The sequence below is a fragment of the Leopardus geoffroyi genome, chromosome C1 (genome assembly GCF_018350155.1).
Source record: "Leopardus geoffroyi isolate Oge1 chromosome C1, O.geoffroyi_Oge1_pat1.0, whole genome shotgun sequence".
NCBI lineage: Eukaryota > Metazoa > Chordata > Mammalia > Carnivora > Felidae > Leopardus > Leopardus geoffroyi.
The window spans coordinates 50612593-50640453 of NC_059328.1; the positions used below are offsets into that span (position 1 = coordinate 50612593).

At 38.3% G+C, this 27861-nt stretch overlaps 1 protein-coding gene across 5 annotated transcripts in view; it reads left to right on the plus strand.

Moving 5' to 3' along the window:
* Positions 1-27861, plus strand: part of PATJ (PATJ crumbs cell polarity complex component) — a 364334-nt gene that overhangs the window by 2660 nt on the left and 333813 nt on the right. For all 5 annotated transcript variants that reach the window (XM_045477622.1, XM_045477623.1, XM_045477626.1 and 2 more), the window contains exons 2-7: positions 11841-11897; positions 11996-12162; positions 14839-15033; positions 16577-16716; positions 22407-22602; positions 24766-24894. In XM_045477622.1, coding sequence (XP_045333578.1) covers positions 11876-11897; positions 11996-12162; positions 14839-15033; positions 16577-16716; positions 22407-22602; positions 24766-24894 — 849 coding nt within the window. In that variant the 5' untranslated portion in view covers positions 11841-11875. The remainder of the gene's footprint in view (positions 1-11840; positions 11898-11995; positions 12163-14838; positions 15034-16576; positions 16717-22406; positions 22603-24765; positions 24895-27861) is intronic.

Sequence of the window (27861 nt, forward strand, 5' to 3'; positions counted from 1 at the left end):
CATTGCTGTGTTTTTCTCATACTCCGATGTTTTTGTGTAGATTTGGATGCTTTTTTTAAGCCCTCATTTTAGGTTCTGGTGCAAATAGAAATTTAGAGCCTGTCAATACACTTTAGTCACTGGGATGGATCTATGCTGAACATGAAAGTTTCACTTCTGTTTTGCTGTGCACAACGGTGTAGACTGGATTTTGGAGACATGGTATTGAGTCCATTTACCATATAACTTGGCAAGTCACATAACCCTGGTCCTCTGTTTTCTCATCTGTAAATGATCTACCTCACTGAGCTCGGGGGAGGTTGAAATTAAATCTTTTTAAGAATGTATCTTGTAAACCGTGAGCCATTATTTCCCCCCTTTGTGCTCTTCCACTGTGATGTTTAATTCTGATAAAATTAGGGAGTTGTGCTATTTTTATTGGGAAGAACTGAAGGTTGTGAGTTACTTTGATGAAAGGCCTAGAGACCATATTAGCTGTTAAATAAACATCTTTGCTAAAAACACTGTACAGGGATCTTTCTGAAAAGCCATAGGTTAAAACTGCTGTCAACATGGTTAGCTACTTGTACATGTGACTATTGGGCACTTCAAATAGGGCCATTTGAGATGGTGATGTAAATGTAAAAATGCACGTCAAATTTTGAAGGTTTAGTGTAAAAAAAGAACTTGTTATATTTATATATTGAAATGTTTGTATATTTTGGGTGAAGCAAAATATATTATTAAAATTAATTTTCCCTGGGGCGCCTGGGTGGCTCAGTCAGTTGAGTGCCAGACTTTGGCTCAGGTCATGATCTCGTGGTTCATGAGTTCGAGCCCCACATGGGGTACACTGCTGTCAGTGCAGAGCCAGCTTCAGATTCTCTGTCCCCCCTCTCTGCCCCTGCCTCACTTGTGCTCTGTCTCTCAAAAATAAACATTAAAAAAAATTAAAATTAACTTACCCTGTTGCTTTTAACATTTTTCATGCAGCTACTAGAAAAATTTAAATATTAAAAAAGATTACTTATGTGGCTCACATTGTTTTTCTATTGAACAGCACTGGGTTAGGATTCAGTATGAGTATGTTTATCCTTAAGAGGGTTTAGTTGACTGAAGCACTTACATTCCTACCTATAAACAGGTTTTTTTTTATTCCCAAGTTATAGGCCTTCCCACTCCCCCTCCTTGTATATATTGCATTAGTGAACATTTTTATAGTTTAGTCTTCTGAGAAATAATCGTTAATGAGTACATAGCAAAATCTCAGCTACAATAGTTTTTCTGAAGCCCTTAAAATATCTTAAATAATTTTGGTTGAAAAGAGATGTTAATAACAATAGTAGCTCTTATTCATTGAATGTACACCGTGTGCCAGGCTGAATGTTTTACAATACCTTATTTAGTCCTTCCAACTGTACATATGTAGTAGTTTTCATTAACTATTATACAAATGAGGAATCTGAAGTATAGGGAAATTTAAACAACTGGCATAAGAACACAGAGCTGGTCCCAGCAGTAGAAACCAGGTCTCCATGATTTCAAAGTTCATAGGCTATAGAATCTTATTTTATGCATTGGTTATTGAATCAATACTGGAAAGGAGTATATTATTGAGGTAGGTATTTAGCTTCATCCTGTTTTTGTGTTTGTCACCAGTAGGAAACCATCCAAATACCCATCCACAGGAGATTGGGTGAAGAAATCATGGATTCCTAGAGTGGAATACTATATAGTAGTTATAGTAAATGAAAAGAAGCTATGTGTATCATCATGACTAATTTTATTTTATTTTTAGAAGGCAAAGCTTGTGGTCAGAAAGGAGACATTTTTATTTATATCTTTAAATTTTATTTATTTTTATTTTAGAGAGTGTGCACGAGTGAGGGAGAGGGGGACAGAGAGAGAGAGAGAAATAGAATCTCAAGCAGGCTCCCCATTCAGTGCGGAACCTGATGTGGAATCAAGCCCCATGACCCTGGGATCATGACCTGAGCCGAAATCAAGAGTGGGCTGCTCAGCTGACTTGAGCCACCCAGGTGCTCCATGACTAAATCTTAACATTGTAAAGTTAAGGTAAAACAAATTGCTGCAGGATAAATGTACAGTACGTTCACCATTTATATAGTTTAAAAACCATCGAACAATAATGTTGTAAACAAACATGTTTACATGTAGTGTGTGGTTAAGAATTTCAGATTTGGGGTGCCTATGGTCCAGGTCATGATCTCATGGTGAGTTCGAGACCCGCGTCAGGTTCTGTGCTGACAGGTCAGAGCCTGGAGCCTACTTTGGATTCTGTGTCTCCCACTGTCTCTGCCCCTCCCCCACTGTGCTCTGTCTCTTATCTCTCTCTCTCTCTCTCAAAAATAAGCATAAAAGAAAAATCTTTAAAGAATTTCAGACTTGAGGGGTGCCCGAGTGGCTCAGTCGGTTAAGCGTCCGACTTCAACTCAGGTCATGATCTCATGGTTCACGGGTTTAAGCCCTGCATCGGGCTCTGTAACTGACAGTTCAAAGCCTGGAGCCTGCTTCAGATTCTGTGCTTCCCTGTCTCTCTGGTCCTCCCCGACTCATGCTGTTTCTCTCTCCCTCTCTCTCTCTCTCTCTCTCAAAAATAAATAAACATTAAAAATTTTTTTTTTTTTACAAAAGGAAGAATTTCAGGTTTAAGGGGCTCCTGGGTGACTCAGTCGGTTAAGCTTTCTACTTCAGCCCAGGTCATAATCTTGCAGTTGTTGAGTTCAAACCTCCGCATTGGTCTCTGCTGACAGCTCAGAGCCTGGAGCCTGCTTAGGATTCTGTGTCTCCCTCTCTCTCTGCCCCTCCCCTGCTCTCACTCTGTCTCTGTCTCTCTCTCTCAAAAATAAACATTAAAAAAAAAAAGAATTTCAGATTTTAATTCTGTTTATGTTATGTTGATGACATGCATTTGTGAAGCTGCCTTCAGGTTAAAAGAAATTAGTGGGAGCATTTGGATGGCTCAGTCAGTTAAGCCACCAACTCTTGGTTTCTGCTCAGGTCATGATGTTTCACAGTTTGTGAGACTGAGCCCCACGTTGGGCTCTGCACTGACAGCAGGGAGCCTGCTTGGGATTCATTCATTCTCTCTCTCTCTCTCTCTCTCTCTCTCTCTGCCTCTTCCCTGCATGTGCAAGCTTTCTCTCAAAATAAATAAACTTTAAAAACAAAATTTAGTAAAATTTCCATGAGATGAGCATTCTCTTATGTTGGCCTTACTCGAAAAACAAAACCAGAGTCCCGTACTTTTGGTGTTTTGCACATCTTGCCTAGCTGGTAGGTAGCTTTCAGGTGCAGAACGTTTTTCATTTAGCTTTGGCCACTAACTGATGGGCATGACTTTGACAATAGGGGCAGGGTGGGGCTTCTGCCTGAGTAGGGTAGTCGGTGCCCTAGGAGTTACTTTCTGGAGATTTTAATGAAGCTCCCAGGCAGAGCATGGTAGGAGAGGAAGGTGAGTTGAGGGGTTGACAGACATTTTCACTCTGTTGTGAAATATCTGACACCTGTTTTTAAAATCATTAACAGTTGACCTTCCCTCCTCCCAAGGTCAAATTTCCCCTTTGTTGTTTTGAAATTGTAGGAAGGTCTCTGCATTTGCAATATGGGGTGATAATACTACGTTGTTAATTAAGATAAATGAGATGTTTTACAGAATGAAAGACCTTGAATTTGGTGCATAGTAAACACCAAAAGTTGAGTTACCTGATTTAGTGACTGATAAAATGGATTGGGAAAAAGGTCAGGAGAAAAAGGGAGGGTGAACATTGGTGGGAAGGGTGTCCAAAGCCTAGTTTTGTCTATTTCACAATTTGCTGCGACTGTTTTGAGTATCCCAAGCATGTCAAAAATGCCATGACCATATTTCTGGACAGAAAGGCATACAGCCTACAGTGTGGGGAGAATTGAACTGATTATTTGAGGTGGAAACTAATCATTTATGAATGCCTGGGTCTTTTCAGTGAGGGACTGGCTATATAGAGATCCATAAGGGTGAACATTGCCCTGATTTGGTTTTTCTTGTTTTTGTCAATTATTAGAGAAAAGTGCCACCATCAGAAATACAAAAGCATACTATAAAACAGTTTAGCTTCACTCTCACATGGTAGCCAATCACAGAGAGTATTGATATGCATTGATTAACTTTGAATAGTTCAATAAGAAAATTAGTGTATCGCCAACTGAATTATTCTGGAGAACTGACTCAATTTTCAGTTCTGATTCTGAGTTTAACATGGTATTATTTATCTTCAACTTCTATATATTCTGAATAGCATTAAATGGACTTAATTAAAAACATTTTAATATTTATTTTTGAGAAACAGAGCATGAGGGGGGAGGGGCAGAGAGGGGGAGACACAGAATCTAAAGCACAGAGCTAGACGCAGGGCTCAAACCCATGAACCCTAGATCATGACCTGAGCTGAAGTCAGACGCTTAGCCAACTGAGCCACCCAGGTGCCCCTAAGTGGACTTAATTAAGGATTGGCTATAGCTTAAGCACATGACCCCCAAATATCAAGATCTTTCTGGAATTTGTATATGTTTTCAGAATGCCAAGAATATAGTGTTTTGACAGCAGCCAAAAATACATTATCATTTACATTTAAAGGGTTTACAAAAGGCCTTGTCATTTGATAGGGGCACAAGACTATGACAACTGTCTTGAATCTGCATTAGCATGGTAGCAGATGTGTTTACTTTGGCTAGGAGAGTTTGTTTTCCATTCAATTGATACCTTACAAATACTGAGCTTTGAGAACAAAAGGCATGATAATTGGATAACCACCTGGGCTTTGTACTCCTAAGGAAGCAATAGAAACTTAGTTGGTCTTGACCTTCTGATTTTGAGCAACTTCTGAAATCATGACTTCGTTTTTACAGTTAATAGCTTTTAGGTTGTTCAAACTCCCTGGTTGGCTCTGGGGAATTCCCAGTGAGGCCTTTCATTGTGATCTCCCAATTCACATCTGCAGTTAGATGCTGAATACCTGTACTTTGCCAAGCTGACTGCCAGTGATCTTTTTTCCCTCCAAATTTGTCCCGGTGTGTTCTATTCCATGTGCTATTGGGAATCTGAAAAGTGTGTTTACCAGGGTCCTTAGTTTGGTTAAATTCTTGAACTGAGGAGATTAATAAATCAATTCAATAAGTTTCCTCCACCTGGAAATTTAAGTCAAATTACATTTCTATCTCTGCATCAGCTTTTTTTTTTTTTTTCACATACTCCATTAATTGTTAATGGCTAAAGGCATGGGTATAAAAAAAAAAGCCACAATATTATAATAATTTCCTTCAGTCAAATCCTACAGTGAACCAGACATGAAAAATTCATGGCTCAAACTCACTTGATCAATGATGGAGTGGAAGCTGAGCATAATAACTACTTCTCTGGAGGCTGTATGACTATGAGGACAGTGGCACACCGTGGCATTTTAATGTCTAGGCTATGACTGATTTTAGGTGGTCTATCTCTGACAAGCTAGACTCCACTTTACCATGTTTAAACAAACTTGAGATTCCTTGCTGTAAGCCTTATTTCTTAGCCTAGCCGAATAGATCAAAGTTGTTTGGTTGAAGATTTCTTAGGACCATGAAATGAGAGGCCATTTAGCCTACGTGCTGATTACTGGATGTTCAGCTCTAGAGTTAGGGCATTTCTTCCTTCTGTCGTCATATGCTCTTAAGGCTTTAGTGGCCTTCCCTAGATATTCCCTAACACGATGGAATTGTAGTAATTTTCCAGTAACCCTTCCAGTAATTAAATATGAGTCAGAGGGTTGGATGACCACCCATTGTCTACCCTTAGCGTTTCCGGAAGCATACTCTACCACCGTGGTTTCCAAAATGCACAGGATGATTCAATTGGGAAGATGGGAAGATGACAAGAAAACCTTACTTTTTTAGTGCTTTTATCTTACTGTCATGGTATTTTTTATTTTATTTATGTTTTAAAACATATGACATGTAAATAATAGTGATATGTGTTTATAATTATAAAAAATAAGGTGAATAGTCCACATATTTTCACTGATGGGAATGTTTGAATACCACTAATCTATCCTATTACCAGAATTACCTTTTTAAATAGAAATCTGGACTCAATACTTCCCTACTTAAAAGCCTTTAATTACTTCCTGTTGCTTACAGGATAAAGACCAGTCTACTTAACATTATTTACAAGGACCCTCTCAAAGTCTATTTAAGTCTGTGCTTCTTAAACTGTCAGTGGTAAGAGATCAGGGTTCCCCTGCACCCCCAGTCTTTCAAGGACTGATATTTTTGTAACATAATTTGTTACAAAAATGAATTGTTAGAACAAGGAGATTTTTTAAAAAGTCAAGTTTTTATTACTACATTGAATAAACATGACTGTGCCACACTGCATGGTTTTTAAGTACCAATTTTGGTACTTATCTCTTTGTGAGCCAAACATCAATTTGCAGTCCACATCTGCAGTAAAAACAAAAGCCAACTATTTTTTTGCCCTATTTTCAGAGACTTTATATACAATACGTCATTTAAAGCTGGTTAATATTCTTACGGAGAATCATGCATTTTTATGCCTGTGTACTGTGGTTCTCCAATTGTGGTCTCTAGGCTATAGCAGCCTCAGGGTAACATGGGAACTTTGTTTGAAATGCGAATTCTCTGGCTCACTTCAGACCTGCACAATCAGAAACTCTGGAGGGTAGCCCCCCCCCCCCCGCCCCCCCAGCTTGTGTTTCAACAAGCCATCCAGGTGATTCTGATGCCTGCTAAAATTTGAGAACCACTGACCAAGGGCATCCCTATATTTCATTCAAACTGTAATACTTAAAATTTTTTAAATCTGTAACTGGGAGTTTGTACCTTTTTAATCTTCTGTTTACCCATCCCTCCACCCACCTCCCCTCTGGCAACCATCAGTTTGTTCTCTGTATTTAAGAGGTTGTTGTTGTTGTTACTCATTTTTTTAGATTCCATTTGTCTTTCTTTGACTTATTTCACTTAGCATAATAAGCTTTGGGTCCATCCCAATGGGAGGGTCGCATTCTTTTTTATGGCTGAGTAATATCCATTGTGTGTGTGTGCGTGCATGTGTGCGAACGCGCTACATCTTTTCTATCCATTCACAACTGCAACACTTTTGCCAGTGAAATGAAACACTGTCAATGATGCTGGGTAATCTGAAACTATCTTGGGCAAATGGTCACTCTCCTCTTACACCCTATTCTCTTTAAGAGAAGTTTCTACTGTGTTCTCATTCCACACATCCCCACTCAGCCTTAGTCACTCTCCCTTTGTGATTTCGCTTAGTACATGGCACACACCTCTACTATTTATAGGCCTTATGATATATCCTGTTGTGTTGTCATGATCTTTGTATCTGTGTGCTCTCTCACTAGGCCACGTTTGCCATTATTTTTTTGTCTTTTTCAGTTATAAAATTAAGACATACTTTTAAAATAAAGTTCAAACAGCACTAAAATCTATAAAAGTCTAAGTTTTTAATCTCTGCATCCTTATTTTTACTTTTTAGAAGTTATCACTATAAAATTGACTACCTTTCTAAAACTAGAAACCTACGCATGAGTACATTTTTTTTTTTTATAAATTGTTTATGAGAGAGAGCTTGTTCTCCAAAATAAGCAAACATTAAAAAATAAAAATCCATGAACAGCTTTAAGTGTCTTTTGCTTCCTTTGGAGTGCAAAGGTCAGGTTGTACTATGTTCTGTATCCTGATGCAGAGTGGTTGAGAGAAGGCTGTACTTAAAAAGACTGGGTTCAAGTCCTAGCTCTACCCTTAACTTCTCATATGTGCTTGGACATGTTCCATTTTGCTTCCATTTTTTTTTTTTTTTTTAAGTTTGTTTTGAGAGAGAGTGTGTGGGGGAGGGGTGGAGAGAATCCCAAACAGGTTCCACGCTCAGCGTGGAGCCGGATGTGGGGCTCAATCTTACCACTGTGAGATCACAACCTGAATCGAAATCAAGAGTCCATGCTTAATGGACTGAGCTACCCAGATGCCCCAACATATTTTTTTTTTCCCTCACAAAAAGAAAATGCACCTATCCTGAAAGTTGCTGTTTTCCCTATTCAGTTGTGAGTGTTAGATAATATCCCTGTGTTAACATAGGGGGTTGAATTGTCAAAGCATGCTCATGTGAATGAGAGATCAAACTTCAAACCAGCACCAAAGCTTACTCATGATTCAGTGATTACAGGTAGGAGTTAGGCACAGACATTCCTTCCTGGAGGAGTACCCAGCCAGTAGGCATTCCAAAGAATGTCACTTTTCTTCTTAGGACATATTATCAACACACTTAAGAAACCTAGTTATGTGTAGACATTAAGTAACATATAAATGTATTTCTGACACACTTCAGCCACAATTTTTAATTTGTTTACAGGAATAAAGTACAACCTTAGGACACGTTGTTTTGTTTTAGATTACTGGACAAGTTCTCAACAATATATATGGAAACCTTTTTTTTTTTTAATGTGTATTTATTTGAGAGAGAGAGAGAGAGAGAGAGAGAGAGAGAGAGAGAGAGTATGAGCAAGGCAGGGGCAGAGAGAGAGGGAGACACAAAATCTGAATCAGGCTCCAGGCTCTGAGCTGTCAGCACAGAGCCCAATGCAGGGCTCAAACCCATGAACTGTGAGATCATGACCTGAGTTGAAGTCGGATGCTTAACCGACTGAGCCACCTAGGCGCCCCTGGAAACATTTTTCTATAAGGAAACCTTTTGTTTTTGGGGAATCCTGAGTTTTATACTCTACGAGTTAGACAAATGTAAAATATCTGTGTGATTATCTCCTATTTTCTAGTCAGCCATGCCCCATACTTCCACATATTCTCAGATTATTTACAAAAAGCAATTAGGACAGATCAGGTATTTCCTGACATTTAAAAACATGGGCTATTACCTATTAAAAATCTTTAGAGGGTTTGCGAGGGGGTTTGGTTATCAAGCTGGCTATCCCTCCCTGAAGGAGGGAGCCACAGGCTTACTGTTAACCCTTTCCCTCCCATTGTCATTTCAATACGTTCAGACCTACTTTATTGTAGTGACTGACTACTTTTTTTTTATAAGTAGTACTTTTTAATTTTTTTTTTTTTACATTTATTTATTTTTGAGAGACAGAGACAGAGTACAAGCAGGGGGAGGGGCAGAGAGAGAATGAGACACAGAATCTGAGGTTCCAGGCTCTGAGCTGTCAGCACAGAGCCTGACGTGGGGCTCAAACTCACAGACTGTGAGATCATGACCTGAGCCAAAGTTGGACGCTTAACCAACTGAGCCACCCAGGCACCCCATTGACTGACTACTTTTGATAGTTTAATTTTTCCAGGAGTTTTGTTCTTAAAAACAATGAAGTAAATATTCTTGTACACACATCTGTGTGCCCGTCTGCAAGTATTTCTTTAAGAGAGACCCTCAGAAGTAGATACTCTGGGTAAAAGAGAATGCAAATTTAATATATTGATAGCTATTGCTAAGTTGCTCTCCTAAAAGGTTGTGCAAATTTATATTCCCGCCTGTTTTTCCATGACATCTATGCTACATGCTGTTATTCATTTAAAAAAATTGCCAACTTGACAGTAAAAAATAGCATCTCATAGTTTTAGCTTGCATTCTTTATTTCAGAGTGGTTGATGTATTAATGACCACAAAGCTGCTCTTGTCAATCCTCTTGGGCCTTAGGCTGCTATAGAAAAGGACAGTGCCTTTGTAACTGTCTTTTGTTACTCAGTTACCTGTCAATGGGTAGTTGTAAAGGTTGCACAATTGAGATGCTGAGCTCATTGGTAGCGTTTCTGTGATGCTCTTATTCAGCAATTCTTTCTCACTGAATCCAGTGAACGTTTGGATGGAATACATGGACCTTTTATCAGTGCCGATGGCATCCCTTACTGGCTTTTAATATGCTTTCTTCTTAGTGACCTTGAATTGGAAGATAAAGACCTCATTCAGCAACTGTATCCAGAGTTGATGTAGGAAAATTTGGACTATATAATACTCCTGTTTCTCTGATAATTTATTACCATCTAGTGTACGATTAGGATAAGTGACCGCTCTGAAAGTGCCATTTTGGTCAGAGCAGAGGGTTTGCTAGCATTTTGAGTTGTTACATTTGAGTTGAGTTCCATTTTAGGCATTTAATTCATTTGAATAAATCACTGGAATTAAAAAAACAGAAAATGCCAATATATTGGGTGGTTACCTTTTGGAGACTCAGATGCACTTGGATCCGGGATCATTTGTGCAATTGGGGACTTTTTTCCCCCTAATCTCTCTAAAATCATCTTCATCTCTTAATTTAGATGTTCTTTTCCAGCCCAGGCTCCTTTTTACAAAATCAACTTTATTAAAGTATAATTTAGGGGCAACTGGGTGGCTCAGTTGGTTAAATGTCCGACTTCGTCTCAAGTCATGATCTCACCATCTGCTGTCCGTGAGTTCAAGCCCCACGTCAGGCTCTGTGCTGACAGCTTAGAGCCTGGAGCCTGCTTGGGATTCTGTGTCTTCCTCTCTCTCTGCTCCTCCCCTACTCAAGCTCCCTGTGTGTGTGTGTGTGTGTGTGTGTGTGTGTGTGTGTGTGTCTGTCTGTCTCTGTCTCTCTCAAAAATAAACATTAAAAAAAAATTAAAGTTAATTTACATACAATAAAATGTACTGATTTAAAGAATATAAGCCAATGAATGTTGACAAATGTATGCATCTGTGTGAATAGTACCCCATTCAAAACTTAGAACATTTCCATTTCCCCCAGAAGCTCCCTCAAATCCCTTCCCAGTCAGCTCCTTTCTACCCTGCCCAGGTAAACTAATTTATAGCTATAGATTGAACTTCATGTGAATGGGATCATACAGTCTGTAACCTTTTTTGTCTTGTTTCTTTCACTCAACATTTGAGGGATTTTTGAGAACAATCCGTGTTGTGTATATTCATAATTTTTTTCCTTTTTATTTCCGAATATTCTGTTTATGTTCTATAACATGTACACTCATCTGTTATTAGACATTTGGGGTTTTGTAGTTCAGAGCTTTTATAAATAAAAATGCTATGAACCTTCATATACAGCTCTTCTGTGAATTCATATTTTCATTTTTCTTGGGTAAGTATTTAAGAGTGGAAGTGCTGAGTCATACAGCAAGTGTATTTTTAACTTTATAAGAAACTACCAAACAACTTTTCAAAGCGTATGTGCATTTTATGTTCTTACTAGTGACGTATGAGAGTTCTGGTTGCTTCACATCTTTGTCAACAGTCAACAAATTGTCTGTTTTTCTTTCTAGTTTTAGCCATCTTAGCACCTCATTGTATTTTTTTTTAAGTATTTTTAAATATTTATTTATTTATTTTGAGAGGAGGAGAGAATCCCAAGCAGGCTGTGTCTGTCAGCGTGGAGCCCATGAACTGTCAGATCATGATCTGAACTGAAATCAAGGGTTAGACACTTAACCAGCTAAGCCACCTCGGTGCCTCAAATTGTAGCTTTTTTTTTTTTTTTTTTTTTTTTTTAATGTTTCTTTATTTTTGAGGGAGGGGAGGGGCAAAGAGAGAGAGACAGACAGACAGAGGATCTGAAGCGGCCTGTATGCCGGTATCAGAGAGCGCGGCCCGGGGCTCCAACCCACAAAGTGTGAGATCCTGACCTGAGCCAAAGTCGGACACGTAACTGCCAGAGCCACCCGGGCACCCCCCAAATTGTAGTTTTAATTTGAATTTCCTGAGTGAAGTCTTTTGATGAAGAACGTTCTTGATGTTTTCTTTAATTTTTTTACAGTACTATAGAAAAGTATATGCTAATTGAAATTCATCTTTTGTATTTTAAAGTTTTCTTTAGGTTTCTTTAGAAGAGATTGAAGACAGTCATTCAAAATGCCTGAAAATCCTGCTCCAGGTATGCTAGCTACACAGTTCTATCAGTGAATTAACGATTCAAATGATTCAAACGATGATGGGATTAACTTGTACTCTGGTTATCCTTCTTCAAACAAGATAAACTGCAGGTCCTACAAGTTCTTGATCGGCTGAAAATGAAACTGCAGGAGAAGGGGGACACATCGCAGAATGAGAAACTCTCTCTGTTTTATGAAACACTAAAGAGCCCTCTCTTCAATCAGATCCTTACACTTCAGCAGTCCATCAAGCAACTGAGAGGGCAAGTAAGTTACTCATCAGGGCTTTACGTGTTGGTATGTTCAAGCTGCAAAGAAAGAAAGAGATAGAGACAAACTTGTCTCTCGGTGCACTTAATTCAACAGGGAGACTGTACTGGGACCTGCGACCTACAGGTAGCATTGCACGGATAGTTTCAAATGTTTGCCACGGGTGCCTGTCTGGCTCAGTCCGTAAAGCATGCACTCTTGGTCTCAGGGTCCTACGTTCAAGCCGCACGTTGGGTGTAGAGCTTACTTAAAAAATATATACATTGATGATAAATTTTGTGTTTAGAATATAAGTTGTACTTATTTAAATATGTAAAGGTCAGATACCTTCAGACTTCCCAACATTTTCTTCAGAATATAAAATAGTGTTGAGCTTAAATATGTTTTCTTCATGAAGCCATTTTTTCTAGCGAGAAGTGATCATACCCTTATACCATATTACTTACACCTCCCAATTATCAAATATTTATCAAATAAATGTTAAATGTCATGGGTTTTCTGATTAGAAAGGTCTCAGAAGCAGTATAACTGGTGTTTTACCTGTGTTTTCTCCACTACATACAATATTGTACCCGGAGTCTTAGGGTTTCCACACACATGAGTGTTGAATTATAGATCACATGGCAGCACTTCTTAGAGTGATATCAATTAATAGTTTTAACTGTCCTCTTGGTTGCTGTTTTTTGGGGTCACAGAGGGCAAATTGATTTTAAATCATCTATTTTAGAAGGTGAGCTTGAAGAGTAGCTCTCCTATGGATTACATTGGGGCAGAGTTTTAATTTTTTTAAAATTTATTTGAGAGAGAGAGAGAGAGAGAGAGAACAAATGAGGAAGGGGCAGAGAGAGAGGGAGATACAGAATCTGAAGCAGGCTCCAGCCTCTGAGCTGTCAGCACAGAGCCCGATGCAGGGCTCAAACCCACCAACCGAGAGATCATGACCTGGGCTGAGGTCGGAGGCTTAACCGACTGAGCCACCCAGGTGCCCCTGGGCAGAATTTTAAATGTAATTGGAGATAATGTAGCAGAACATTGTTAAGTGAAAATTAACAAAATCTGGGAAAAATGGTTTTTGCTAATAAACCAAAATGGCTGCCCATAAATATTTAGCAAGTGATTTTTCTTATAACAAATTAAGGATTAAAGTTTGCACATATGTCTTTTTGTGAATTTCTTTCTCTGGATCAGATTTATACCATAATTTTAGAACTCCCCATGTTGATGCTTTGGTACTATAGTCCCTGGCCAGGGGATGAGTCCTATAGAGCAAGTGAATGCTATTAATAGCAATAGAAATTGGGAAGGGTTACTACAAATCTGTTGCTCTTATTGGACGAAGAGTGGAATTGACCAACCACTCCATCATAATAACTATCTTTTGTATTTATATAGTTTGCAGTTGTTATATGCATAATCATTGTATCCATTCAACTGTAAAATCTGAATTTTTTTGAGTGTTTTCATAGAGTTTTGGTGGGTATTGATTTTTTTTTTCCCTATGTGGTCCTATTGACATTCGTTCTTGATGTTACCTTTATTCCGATGTGTTGGCACTCCTGTGTATATATGTATATGTTTTTTAAGTTTATTTATTTTGAGATCACGAGAGCATGTACACAATGGGGAGGGCCAGAGGGAGTGAGAGAGAGAATCCCAAGCAGGCCCCAAGCTGTCTGTCAGTGCAAAGCCTGACATGGGGCTCGACCTCACAAATTGTGAGATCATGACCTGAGCCGAAATTAAGAGTCAGACACTGACTGAGCCACCCAGGCGCCCTTCAGCCAGTGAGATTTTATTTTATTTCTCAATTTTTTTTAATGTTTATTTATTTTTGAGAGAGAGAGACACACACAGAGCGTGAGTGGGGGAGGGGCAGAGAGAGAGGGAGACACAGCATCTGAAGCAGTCTCCATCCAGGCTCTGAGCTGTCAGCACAGAGCCCAATGCAGGGCTTGAACCCACGAACCGTGAGATCATGACCTGAACTGAAGTCAGACACTTAACCGACTGAGCCACCCAGGCACCTCTCAGCCAATGATATTTTAAAAATTAACTTCTATTATTCACCGTAACTATAGGTTTCTTTCCCCTCCCCCCACTTTTTTTCTATACCATGTAAGTATAAACAGTACTCATTTGCTGCTAATCTTGGTCAAGTTCCTTAACCTGTGAATCAGTTTTCATGTTCACAAAATGGAATAATATCTTTTAGGGCTATTGTAAGGATTAAATGAGATAATATGTAAGAGTCTGGTGTAGTACTTTGCTCATAGCAATCATTCATTAAATACTGTTACTGTTATTTTTGTTTCAATTACCTGTGGATCTTTTGTGGCCTTCTACATGGAAACGCAAAAGGGATCAGGGTCTTACATGTTTATCTGACTGGTTGTACCTGTGTATAAGAAGTGTAATGAGCTGTTGTACATGCTGTTAACTTAGGGTGATGGTAGAAGGCAGGAAGCAACATTTTAAACTATTAAATATTCTGTGCAATACTAAAAAAATTTTTAACCTTACAAACACACAGATTCATGTATCTGTATCTTATTTCTTTCTTGTGCAAATATTTAATATGCAATTTATACATGTAATGGGGAAAATAGAATATTTAATAAATAATTTCTTTTGTGTAGGTTTCTGTTAATGATTCTCTTGTTTTCTCTCCGACAGCTCAGCCACATACCCTCAGATTGTTCAGCCAACTTTGATTTTTCTAGGAAAGGTTTATTAGTGTTTACAGATGGTGCCATTACTAACGGGAATGCCCAAAGACCCTCTAATAACCTGACTGCCTCTGGGTTGTTTCCTTGGACTCCTAATCTGGGAAATGAAGACTTTAATTCAGTCATTCAACAGATGGCTCAGGTAAAGTTATATCTTGTCATGGGACTATTTTGCTATATTTTTCCTCTTATAGGTTAAAAAGGAAAACAATACTCTTTAAAAAAAAAAAAACTCTTTGCCTTAAAATTAGTTTCTGTGTGTGTGGTTTGCTTGCATTTTTATATTGTTAGGAGAGATTGATACTATTTTTAACCTGTGTATTAGATATTTATTGACTTAAAATTACGTAAGGAAAATATCTGAGTGTGGCAAGGAGTTTTTAGACAATTCAATTTGACATATCTGGAAAGGGATTCTTAGGATTTTGGTCATAGGAGGAAAATTGATGTCTACCAGAAGTGATGAAGCTCCTTTGAAGCTATTTTTAATTTTTTATCAAGACAGAATTAATGAGAGTTAGACCTAATATAATTTGGAAAATCTAGGGAAACATTTGAAGGAGTCATCCAGCTTTACCCCTTGTACTATTAAAAATTAAATAGTTGAAACTTTGGATGTGTTAATGTTTGTTTACCTCACCTTCTAATAAGTATCTTTAAAAAAAAAAATGAAACATGAGTTTTAGAGTTAAATAGAATCGGTTTAAGGTGTGATATTTAAATATTCTATACCTAATTCCTTTTTTGACTTTATAGCTCTATCCTATTAATTTGACTAATAATTAAAAAAATTTCTTTTTTAATGTTTATTCTTAGGAGGAGAGAGAGAGAGAGAGAGAGAGAGAGAGAGAGAGAGAGCACATGAGCAGGGGAGGGGCAGAGAGAGGAAGACACAGAATCCTAAGCAGGCTCCAGGCTCTGAGATGTCAGCACAGCTGACGTGGGGCTCAAACTCAGGACCCATGAGATCATGACCTGAGCCGAAGTCAGATGCTTAACTGACTGAGCCACCCAGGCGCCCCTAATGTAACGCTTTTGTTATGTGATTACATTTATGAACTTCTCATGTCATAAATGTAGTTATTAACTAAAGCAATAAAATATGTGTTTGTTACAGGTTGAACCCATTTGAATGGTGGCCTTTCCATAATATTTTGAGTTAACCTAATAAAGTGGAATATTAATTCATCACAATAAAATTAAAAATTAGACCCTAAAAAAATGCAGCTGGTTCTAACTTCGGCTGAACACTAGCACATTCTCGATATCTATTTTGCTTTCCTCATTGAAAAATGTATTTTTCATGGAAAGAATTTAGAGAAATTCAGTGTAAAAAGTAATCTAGAATTTACTGTGGAAAAGATGTTTTTCTTGGGAATTTTCATCCAGCTTGGGCTTCATGTCATAACGTGAATGAAGTGTGAAAATACCTCTCCGATTCCCTGAGGTTGCAGAATACTGCACATTCCCTCTCGTGTTCTACTGAAAATAACCAAGTGAGAGCATTTCCAGAAATAATTTATTGCTGAAATTCTGAGATTTTTTGGATAGAGATGACTTAAGAGAAGCTGTTTTTTGTGTTATTCACAAAAATAGCAATTTTAGTTCTTTGGAAAGGGTATGGTGGTTAAATATACTTTATTGACTTTTCCTTTTTTTTTTTTTTTTTAATCCCCCTTCATTAGGGTCGCCAAATTGAATATATCGAGATAGAACGACCTTCAACTGGAGGCCTGGGATTCAGTGTGGTGGCCCTTAGAAGTCAAAATCTGGGAGAAGTTGATATCTTTGTGAAGGAGGTGCAGCCGGGGAGTATAGCAGACAGGTGAGGAGGGCGTTCCCTCTGTGTTTTGCTAATTTTTTTCTGATAATTCTGAAAATGTTATTATAAAGCAAATAAGAAACTAGTAATGAAAACAGTTAACAGTAACAGCTAACACTTGCTCTCTTCCTATGCATTCGTCAGGCCTTTTGCAGATATTCTCCCATGTACTTGTGGCAGCGATCCAGCTGGTAGTATCATTGCCCTGTTTTATAGATGGGAAAGCTGGGTTTCAGAGAGGTTCAGCACTTCACCTGCAGTCACAAAGCTGTTGGTGCTGGAACCACGAGCCGTGATAGGATTCCAAGACAGCCGGACTCCAAAACTAGTGCTCTATTCCACCACATTCTCCCCACAGTTGAACATGGCATTTTAGCTATGTCTGATCAGTAAGATGGAAATACTGAAATTTGCATCTTAAGATTATAACAGCTGTTTTGGTGGTCATGTCACACTGTTGATTATTTCTCTTATCAATTAAAAGCTTCCTCAAATCTATGTGATTCCCCCTATTGTACCTGTACTATTTTATTAAAATAAAAATTTTTTAATGTTTATTTACTTTTTGAGAGAGAGAGAGTGAGAGAGAGAGAAACAGAGAAATAGAGCGTGAGCAGGGGAGGGGCAGAGAGAGAATGAGACAGATTCCAGAGCAGGCTCCAGGCTCTGAGCTGTCAGCACAGAGCCTGACGTGGGGCTCGAACTGCAAACTGTGAGTTCATGACCTGAGCTGAAGTCAGATGCTTGACTGACTGAGCCACCCAGGTGCCCCTTATTATTATTATTATTTTTATTGTTTGTTTTGTTTTACTTACTACTTTTTAAAAATTTATAGGGGCGCCTGGGTGGCGCAGTCGGTTAAGCGTCCGACTTCAGCCAGGTCACGATCTCGCGGTCCGTGAGTTCGAGCCCCGCGTCGGGCTCTGGGCTGATGGCTCGGAGCCTGGAGCCTGTTTCCGATTCTGTGTCTCCTTCTCTCTCTGCCCCTCCCCCGTTCATGCTCTGTCTCTCTCTGTCCCAAAAATAAATAAACGTTGAAAAAAAAAATATTAAAAAAAAGATAAAAATTTACATCAAAGTTAGCATATAGTGCAACAATGATTTCAGGAATCGATTCCTTAATGCCCCTTACCCATTAAGCCCATCTCCCCTCCCTCAACCCCTCCAGTAACCCTCTGTTCTCCATATTTAAGAGTCTCTTATGTTTTGTCCCCCTCCCTGTTTTTATATTATTTTTGCTTCCCTTTCCTTATGTTCATCTGTTCTGTCATAAAGTCCTCATACGAGTGAAGTCATATGATATTTGTCTTTCTCTGACTAATTTTGCTTAGCATAATATCCTCTAGTTCCATCCACGTAGTTGCAAATGGCAAGATTTCATTCTTTTTGATTGCTGAGTATATTTTTTTATTATTATTTTTAAGAGGTATGTGCAAGCCTTGTATTTTGTTTCTATATGATTCAGGTCCTTTGTTATTCATTTAACGAGTATACTGTTATTCATCATAGTTCTACTGCCTGTTAGAGTAATGGCAACAGTACTGGTACTATTAAAAAAAAATTCTCAGCCAATAATACATTTTTGAATTCACATTCTGCATTCATGGGGTATGAGTTCTAGTCTCTCTAACTGAAAGTTCAGAAATAATGGATTTCCATGACTTTGCAGCTTTTCTTCTGCCATTTCATGCAACATTTCCTCAAGTATTTTCTGAGGAACCTTAGCAATGGTTAGATATATTTGAGAAATTCTATCCTGTTCTTGGAGATTGGATATACATAGTTAGGGTAACCAAATAATTTATTGTCCATGTTGGGAGAGTTTTGGGACTGAGAGGGTATGCAGTTAGTGACACTGAGCCAGCAGGTATAGAGTAAGACTATTCTGACAAACCTAAGACAATCCCGGGTAAGCCTGGGCCTCGGGTCACTTACCATTAGTTTACCATAGGCTTTGAAGTCCCTGGACAAAAAGCCTATTTATCTTTGATTGGCCCAACTTTTATTTTTATTTTTTTAAAATTAAAAATTATTGGGATATAATTCACATAATATAAATGTCACTGTTCTAAAATGTACAGTTCACTAGTGTTTAGTGTATCTTCAATGTTATGCAAACATTTTGTGGTCAGTCCTGTGTCTGAGTTGGTCTGTATGAAGTCTGTAATTACAGAGTGAGGTGAGCATTTCCAAAAAGTGGGATTTGATGTGTCAGCATGTAAACAACCTTTACCAAGACTAAGTGGTCAGGTGACTTCCCAGAGACCACAGTGCTTGGCGGAAAACTTGAGACAGTGGGGTCTGCAAAGAGGAGAAGGTGTTAGAAGGATAAAGAGACTGTCTTGACAGTAGTCCTATGGAGAGATGGAACACAGCTCCTATTCTTGGAGTGAGGCTGCTGTGTATCTGGTGTAGGAATTTAGTGCAAGACAGTATGAGAAGAGACTGGAGAGAGGAGGGGGTCAGTTATTCATGACTTTCTAGGTCATGTGAAATGTATTCACGATCAGTTCTTCCTTTCTCCTGAGGACTTTCCACATAGAACTGTGCTATTTTAGGATCTTACCTAAGACCTACCTGTGCTATTTTGACTCTCAAAGTAATGGGAATCCATTATTTTCAAATGTTGCAATGGAGAGACAAGAATTGGTCTCCCCTTGAGTGAAAAATATGAATTCAATATATACAAACAGTATGGAGGAGTTAAATTATAGTAGCAGGAAAACTAATTCTGTTCAACTTTAGAATGCATCAAAATCATATTTTCCAGGAGATTTCACTTCTCTACAACTTGTTTATCTGGGGTTGAGTGTATATTCCCTGAGCAGTTACTAACTGGAAAGAAACTCAGTGTCTTTGCAGTCTATTGGGTAGGGGGAAGGTAGATTAATATAGGTTGATTTCCAGAAAATAGAAGATTTGAATGTGAGTAAATTAAGAACTTACACAAAATCAGTTACATCAGGGTTGAAAAGACTCAAGAGTATCCATTCATTTGGGATTAATTAAGAAATTTTCCTTAATGAACAAACTGTGAATAGGAATTTAGGTGAAGAAGTCAGAAAGGAGGACATTGGAGATGGGAAAATGGAAGTGATCTGGTATCGTCCTATCGTGGTCACATTTTAAAATAAATGTTTCTTTCAGACTTGGGAAAGGTTCACAAGCAACATTCTCAATTTAATATATGTATATTTCAAAATTATGAAAGTAATACATGTATATAATAGAAAATTATAGAATATATAATAAACTACTTTCCCCTCCCCCAAACATCTAGGACTTTGACTACCCTGAGACAATGAGGAAATACCTTAGAATGTTTTCTTTTTATAAAGACAAGGTCATGGAGCATATACAATTTTTAATCTTATTTTTATCTCTTAACACAAGCCTTTCCTAATATTAATAAAAGGACATATAAGCAACATTTTTTTTAAAAGTTTATTCTGAGAGAGAGAGAGAACACAGCAGAGAGAGAGGGAGAGAAAGACAGCGAACGCCAAACAGGCTCTGCGCTCTCAGCACAGAACCTGACTTGGGGCTCGAACTCATGAACTGTGAGGTCATGACCTGAGCCAAAACCAAGAGTCAGACGCTCAGCCAACTGAGCCACCCAGGCACTCCTATATAAGCAACATTTTTAATGGTACCTGATTTATCATGAGAGCCGTCCAAAATTTCGACATCAAAAGTAGATATTTCAATATCTAACTTGCTAGTTTCTTTTTTTTAAGTTTTTATTTATTTAGTAATCTCGACACCCGACATGGGGCTCAAACTCACAACCCTGAGATCAAGAATTGCATGCTCCTCTGATCTTGCTAGTTTCACAGGAGAATCTAAAACATGAGTGTCCTCAGAAAACTTAGAATTTTTTTTAAAAATTTTTTTTTTTTCAACGTTTATTTATTTTTGAGACAGAGAGAGACAGAGCATGAATGGGGGAGGGGCAGAGACAGAGGGAGACACAGAATCGGAAACAGGCTCCAGGCTCTGAGCCATCAGCCCAGATCCTGACGCGGGGCTCGAACTCACGGACTGCGAGATCGTGACCTGGCTGAAGTCGGACGCTTAACCGACTGCGCCACCCAGGCGCCCCAGAAAACTTAGAATTTTGAAGGATTTACCTAGCTCTGTCTACAGCATATTTAATATAAATGCATACTCAGTGAGTGGTAAATGAGTGGTTTAGATCATTGTGATAATGAGGTAAGTGATGGGGAGGTGGGGGAGAGAGAGAAAGAGAGACAGACAGACAGACAGCTGGATCACGGAAGGTGGATTGATTTTGGCCAAGTAAGTCAGAGGACAGTAAAGATGCAGGAAACCATCTACATGAGAGTGGGAAATGCCAGGCGTGTTTGAGTGCGGAAGAATAGATCAGAATAGTTGGAAAAGGGGTTTATGCAGGAAGGAAGCCAAGTTGGAAGGAGTGCTTGGGGACCAAATGTACAGGCCTTTGAATACAAACCAAGTTTATATTGTGTCCTTGAGCTCAGAAGTTACCAAATTCTGCCTGAGTACTTTTAAGAGGTGATTGTGAGGAGTAAATGAGATCATGCTTGTGAAGCATCTTGTGCAGTACCTGGCTAAATGACAAGTGCTTAGTAAATATTAACTGTAATAGAGGTGTTTTTTTCCTTAAGATTTGCTAAATTCTTTTTTTTTAATGTTTATTTAAACATAGAGCATGAGAAGGGGAGGGGCAGAGAGAGAGGGAGACACAGTATCTGAAGCAGGCTCCAGGCTCTGAGCTGTTGGCACAGAGCCCGACGCAGGGCTTGAACCCGCGAACCATGAGGCCATGACCTGAGCCAAAGTCGGACATTCAATCGACTAAGCCTCCCAGGCACCCCAGGTTTTGCTAAATTATTTTAAAAACAGTTTTTTTGTTTTTTTTTTTTTTGTTTTTTTGTTTTCCTTTTACCTTGGTTAGCAGTTGGGCAGTTGGTGATTGGGACAGAAAAGGGCTTAGATAACAGATTTAGAAGTAATGTCTGCTGATTTTCAAGGAGAGTGGGGCCTAATTATTGACAAGTGTCAGAAAAGCAAGGGACGATGGAGATAGGATGACTCTGCTAGAGAGGAAGTTATTGGTGAATTTGAGGATATAGTTACCCCAGTGTGATATATGTTGAAGTCAGATTGGAAGGGGTTCAGAAGGATACAGTTCTTGCGATAATGGGAGCAGTGTTTTACTTGCAAAACTTGGTAGTGGGGCTCCATACATTGCTTTTGCTTATTTTTCTAGCCAAATGTTTCTTTCTATCTATCTATCTATCTATCTATCTATCTATCTATCTATCTATCTATCTATCTCCATGCTCAAAGTGGGGCTTGAACTAAGGACTCTGACATCAAGAGTTGCATGCTCTACCAACTGAGCCAGCCAGGCACCCCCCGACCCCAAATGGTTTTTAAAGTGTGTGTGTGTGTGTGTATGTGTGTGTGGGTGCACGCACACATGCATACATCCATACATGTGCATGCACACATGTTCAGGGATGCACCACTTAATTGGTTAATTAGCTAATAAGTGCTTTTCTGAAAAGCACTCTGAAGAGCTCTGTTATATAATTATTTGAGTAATTGTTCTAAGTGAAATAGTGCCATAAGAAATAAACTGCTTCACTTGAATAGATTTTTTTTTTAATGATGCTATTATATTACAACAAAATTTTCTTATTAAGGGATCAAAGATTAAGGGAAAATGACCAAATATTGGCTATTAATCACACACCGCTGGATCAGAACGTTTCCCATCAGCAAGCAATTGCATTATTGCAACAAACCACTGGATCTTTGCGTCTGGTCGTGGCCAGGGAACCAGGCCACATGAAGAGCAGTACGTCCACCAGTCTAACTGATACAACTGTGCCGGAAACAGTGAGTTGCAAACTTAGAAAAATAACTCAATTTTGAATTATGCCACTGATTTTAATAAGTGTAAAGACATTTAGAAGGTGTCATTTTACTTGTCATATTTTGAGAAAGATCATCTCTAAATATAGCATTAGCATATTAAACAAGATATTCTGTTTTTTCAACATCCTATGATTCTCCTCATTTAAGATTATCAGTTAACATAGAGGATGAATTGTAGTATTATGTTTAACTTATTTGGTGAGGGAAAGAGTCTCGTGTTCCTTGGTGCTGTAGGGAGTTCCTTAATTAAGCTGAGAGTTTTATTAGAGATTTACTATTAAGTATCTTAAGTAAGATTTAGTTATTTTATTCCAAAAATATTGAAAATTATTATTGAAAAAAAATTTTTGTAAGTTAGATGGGATGTTTATGACTAGATTATTTATACTGCAAAATTACAGAAGTTTTCCTTTTCACGTAAGCATGTCTACTGAGCAATTTAAAAGAATAAAAGTAAAAGTCTCTTGGAAATCTTTAAACTTGGTTTATAACATTTTACGGATTTTGGCCTCCATCTTCAGAATGCAGGCTAATAAATCTTATTTTCTTATAACACTAAGTGCTAGCTGATTAATTTTCATTCACTGGGACAAAAGAAAAAATAGACCATCTGGGTACAGGACAAGGTCACAACACAAATTAATGTGTAGACATTTTCCCTCTTGCAATCAGTGATATTAATACAGCACAATTTACATAATAAATAGAATGTACAAAGTGGGAAAATGCTTTGCACAGTGGGTAAGAACAAGGGCGCCGGAGCCAGGCTAAGGTGGGTTCGAGTCCAGGTCTTCCACTTTCTAGCTGTGTCCTATCAGGCAGGTTTCTTGACTCCCCCACACCTCAGTTTCTTCTTTTACTTGGAACTAGGAACAGCATCCACTTCACAGAGAGATTAAATGTGCAGATTAAATGAGAATGCGTGTGAAGAGCTAAGCATGGTGCTTGGTACAGAATTTACACTCTATGAGTATTAGCTGTGATCATTAATTCAGGTGTATTTTAGCAAATCTTTTTACTCCGCAGATACTAGGTAGTGTTCTAGACGTGAATTTATTAAGTGTCCCAATATTCCTGATCATTTAAAAAAAAAATTTTTTTTTAAACGTTTATCTTTATTTTTGAGGCAGAGAAAGAGCATGAGCGGGGGAGGGGCAGAGAGAGAGAGGGAGACACAGAATCCGAATCAGGCTCCAGGCTCTGAGCTGTCAGCACAGCTGATGTGGGGCTTGAACTCACGGACCATGAGATCATGACCTGAGCTGAAGTCAGAAGCTCAACCAACTGAGCCACCCACGCGCCCCAATCCAATCTTGTTCTAAAATGTTTTGTTTTATTTTCAGGGAGAGAGAGCATGTGCTGGGGGAGGGACAGAGAGAGAGAGAGAGAGACAGACAGACAGACAGACAGACAGAGAATCCCAAGCAGGCTCTGTGCTGGCAGCACAGAGCCCAATACGAGGCTCAGTCTCATGAACCTTGTGACTTGAGCCGAAATCAAGAGTCAGCCACCCAACCAACTGAGCCACCCAGGTTCCCCAACTAAATCCAATCTTTTGACCACATCTTTGACTCATTCTGTTACCTGGTCCATCTTTGCTCTTACATTTCCCTTTTGCTTCAATGTATTTTTTCTCCATAGTGCAATTAAAATGCTACCTTTTTCTTGAAGGTTTCTGTAATTCTTCATTGGATTTGACCTCCTGTCTCTGCCTCCCCTATCTTTCCCCTGCCAACCTTTATAATATTTGAGGTTCTCTTTCAGTTCAGATAGACATATATTTATTGGTTCCTCCTGTGGGCTGAGCATTGTTCTAGATATTGGGTATAGACTAGAGAATGAGACATGTCTCTGTCCTCTTAGAGCTACATGTCTCTATCCTGTTAGATTCGATATTCTTTCCCATTTTAATTATTTGTGTTTTAGATTATCTCTCTACTGGAGTATAAGATTCTCAAGAGCAGGGACCATATGATCATCTTTATCTCCTAGCCTTTAGAGAGTTGCCTTAATTACTTGTATGAATGTTCAGTTTGTGGTATATCTGTTACTTCAGTAATTATCGGGAAGCTAAGCATCTATGTCTCGCTAACACTGTGGCTTTTATTTGCTATTAATTTGTAGGTTCATTGGGGCCATATTGAAGATGTTGAGCTCATTAATGATGGCTCTGGATTAGGTTTTGGAATAGTTGGAGGAAAATCGAGTGGTGTGGTTGTGAGGACAATAGTTCCTGGAGGATTAGCGGATCGAGTAAGTTGACTTGTTTATTTTCACTTTGGTATTATACAGTTTAAAATGTATGGTTTGAAATGTAATTTTATAACATGGGTTACTAGAATATATGATTCCATAAATAGAAATGAAGTGTTGCTAAAAATGTTTATCCCCCTCCCCCCCATAAATGTTAATACACACTCAACTTGGCTTTAAACAGTTCCTAAGTCAGCTTTCTTTTTTTGGTGGAGGGGGAGGTTCTGTTGTTGACAGTCTTCCTGATTCCATCAGAGAACAGTATTTTTGTTGAAGAATTGTTAATAAGTATTGTATTTTGAATATTTGTATTCTCTCCCAGCGTATCTTTCAGGGGCCTAAATGTTAAACTCAGAAGGTACAGTGATTATAAACATTTGTCCAAATATTGTATGTGGTAAATTTTACTTGATTATGATTTTCTGGCATCATAAGTCAAATGACTACACTTCATTATTTAGCAGTTTTTAAACTGAAAGTGAGCCTTTTTTTTTTTTTTTTTTTTTTAAAGTAGGCTCCTTGCCCAACGTGGGCCTTGAACTCACAACCCCAAGATTGAGAGTCATCTGTTCCACTGACTAAGCCAGCCAGGTGTCCCTGAAAGTGGGCCATTTTAAAACTTATTAACTATTTCTGCTTAGTTTTATATTGAAGAAAATGTTACACATTACATTCAGTTTTTAGAGAGTACTCTAGAAATTTGGTTATGACACCACTTAATGATAAGCCCATAGTATGTAGACTGTGATAATCAGAATAGTATGTAAATTTCACCGATTGATATTCAGTTACCTATACATTTATCCCTTCTAATAAGTGTAAGTAAAGAGGAACCTGCTATGCAAATGCAGCTTTGAGGCAATTTCCTTAGCGCTCCATTTCTATTCAAGGTTCTTCTCCCTTCCACAGTATTTAGAGAAGCAGCTCTCAGGGTTTATTCTGTGGGGGTCCCTGAGACTCTTGAAGGGGATCTGTGGGATCAAGACAGGCAAATGGCACCAAACCGTGCCAGTGGTCACTGCAATCTTCTCCACTGTGTGGTTGCAATGAGAAAGAAAAAAAAAAAAGTCTTACTACAGGAAGTGCAACAAAGAGTATTGTTTTTTAGTCAATTTTGACATTGAAGTGCATGTGTGACAAAACAGCACTCCTGTCACATACTGAATTTGGATGGTGGTTTTGAGACAAATATTTGTGAGACAAACTAGCTGCTTTTTTATACGGAAAACACTAACGATTTTTAAAATTCTTAAGTTTTGTGCTCTCATTCAACATAATTTTTTTTAAAAATGTTTAATGTTTATTTTAATTTTTGAGAGAGAGAATGTGAGCAGGGGAGGGGCAGAGAGAGAGGGAGACACAGAATCCAAAGCAGGCTTTGTCAGCACAGAGCCCCATGTGGGGCTTGAACCCACAAACCATGAGATCATGACCTGGGCTGAAGTCAGATGCTTAACCGACTGAGCCACCCAGGTGCCCCTCAGTCAAAAATCTTTTTTGCAATATGGTGATATACAGTGTTAGTTTCAGCTGTACATGATTCGATGTTTGTTAATACCGTGAAATGATCACCAGTCATCTAGTTAACCTCCGTCACCACACATATTACAGTTTTTTTTTCTTGTGATGAGAACTTTTAAGATCTACTCTTAGCAACTTTCATATATACAGTACAGTACTGTTAACTACAGTCACCATCCTGTACATTATATCCCAGTGACTTACTTATTTTATAACTGGAGGTTTGTAACTTTTGACGAGTTTCATACATTTTGCCCACCTACGCCCTCCCTCCCCCCCCCCCCCCCACCCCTTTCCGGCAACCACAAATCAGGAAAATCATTTTTATTTTTGAAAAAATAATTGAAGGAAAAATTACGGTTATTCAGATTTGGGGGCTTGGCAGACATTTCTTTGAAAATGGATGAAGGAAGCTTTTCACTTCAAGAAAAACGACTGACATTTGTTGGTGATGATAAAATTTGAACTTTCAAGCAAAAGTTAGAACTCTGGAAAAGTTGTGTCTTACCAGGAGTTGAAATTTCCCCATATTTAGACTTTTCTGATTATATTATTACTGATATTAATACGATTTTTAAAATATTATATAATGAAATATGTCAGCATTTGGAACATCTGCATGAGTCTGTAGATCAATATTCTCTGAAGACCAACGTGTGATAGGACAATGTATAGGTGAAAGGTCCATTCAGAATTCAAAATTGAGTAATAGATTTTAATGAATAGTATTTGAAAGTTTGTTGGTGTAGTTGCAGAGGCTACATTGCCACTGAGCTTTAAGAAACTACAACTTGTCAAATTTTGGTGTGTTATCAAAGAATGGGCCTGAAGAGCTATTAAATACTATAAATACGTGTTCTAACTATGTATTTTATGGAGGCCAGATTTTCTTTATATACTTCAGCCAAGCAACATATTGCAACATATTGAATGCTAAAGCAGATGTGAAAATCCAGTTGTCTTCTTTTAAGCCAGATATTAAAGAGATTTCCAAAAATATTTAAAACTACCACTCTTCTCACCATTTTGTTTTAGAAAATATAGCTTTTATTTTCAAACTAAAAAGTGTATACATCAATAGATAAAATATATATTAATATATTACATGTATTAAATATTTTAAGAATTTCTCTTTTCTTTTTGTTTTTGTTTTTGTTTTTTTTTAATATTTTGAGAGAGGGAAAGACAGAGTGCAAGCAGGGAAGGGACAGAGAGGGAAACACAGAAGCAGGCTTCAGGCTCTGAGCTGTCAGCACAGAGCCTGAAGCAGGGCTTGAACCCACAAACTGAGATCATGACCTGAACTGAAGTCGGATGCTTAACTGACTGAGCCACCCAGATACCCCTTCTCTGCTATTTTCTAATTCAGTAGATATCAACAAAAAGAACCACATAAATAAAAGTGCTTTGAGATTCTCAGTAATTTTTGAGATATAATTGACATAT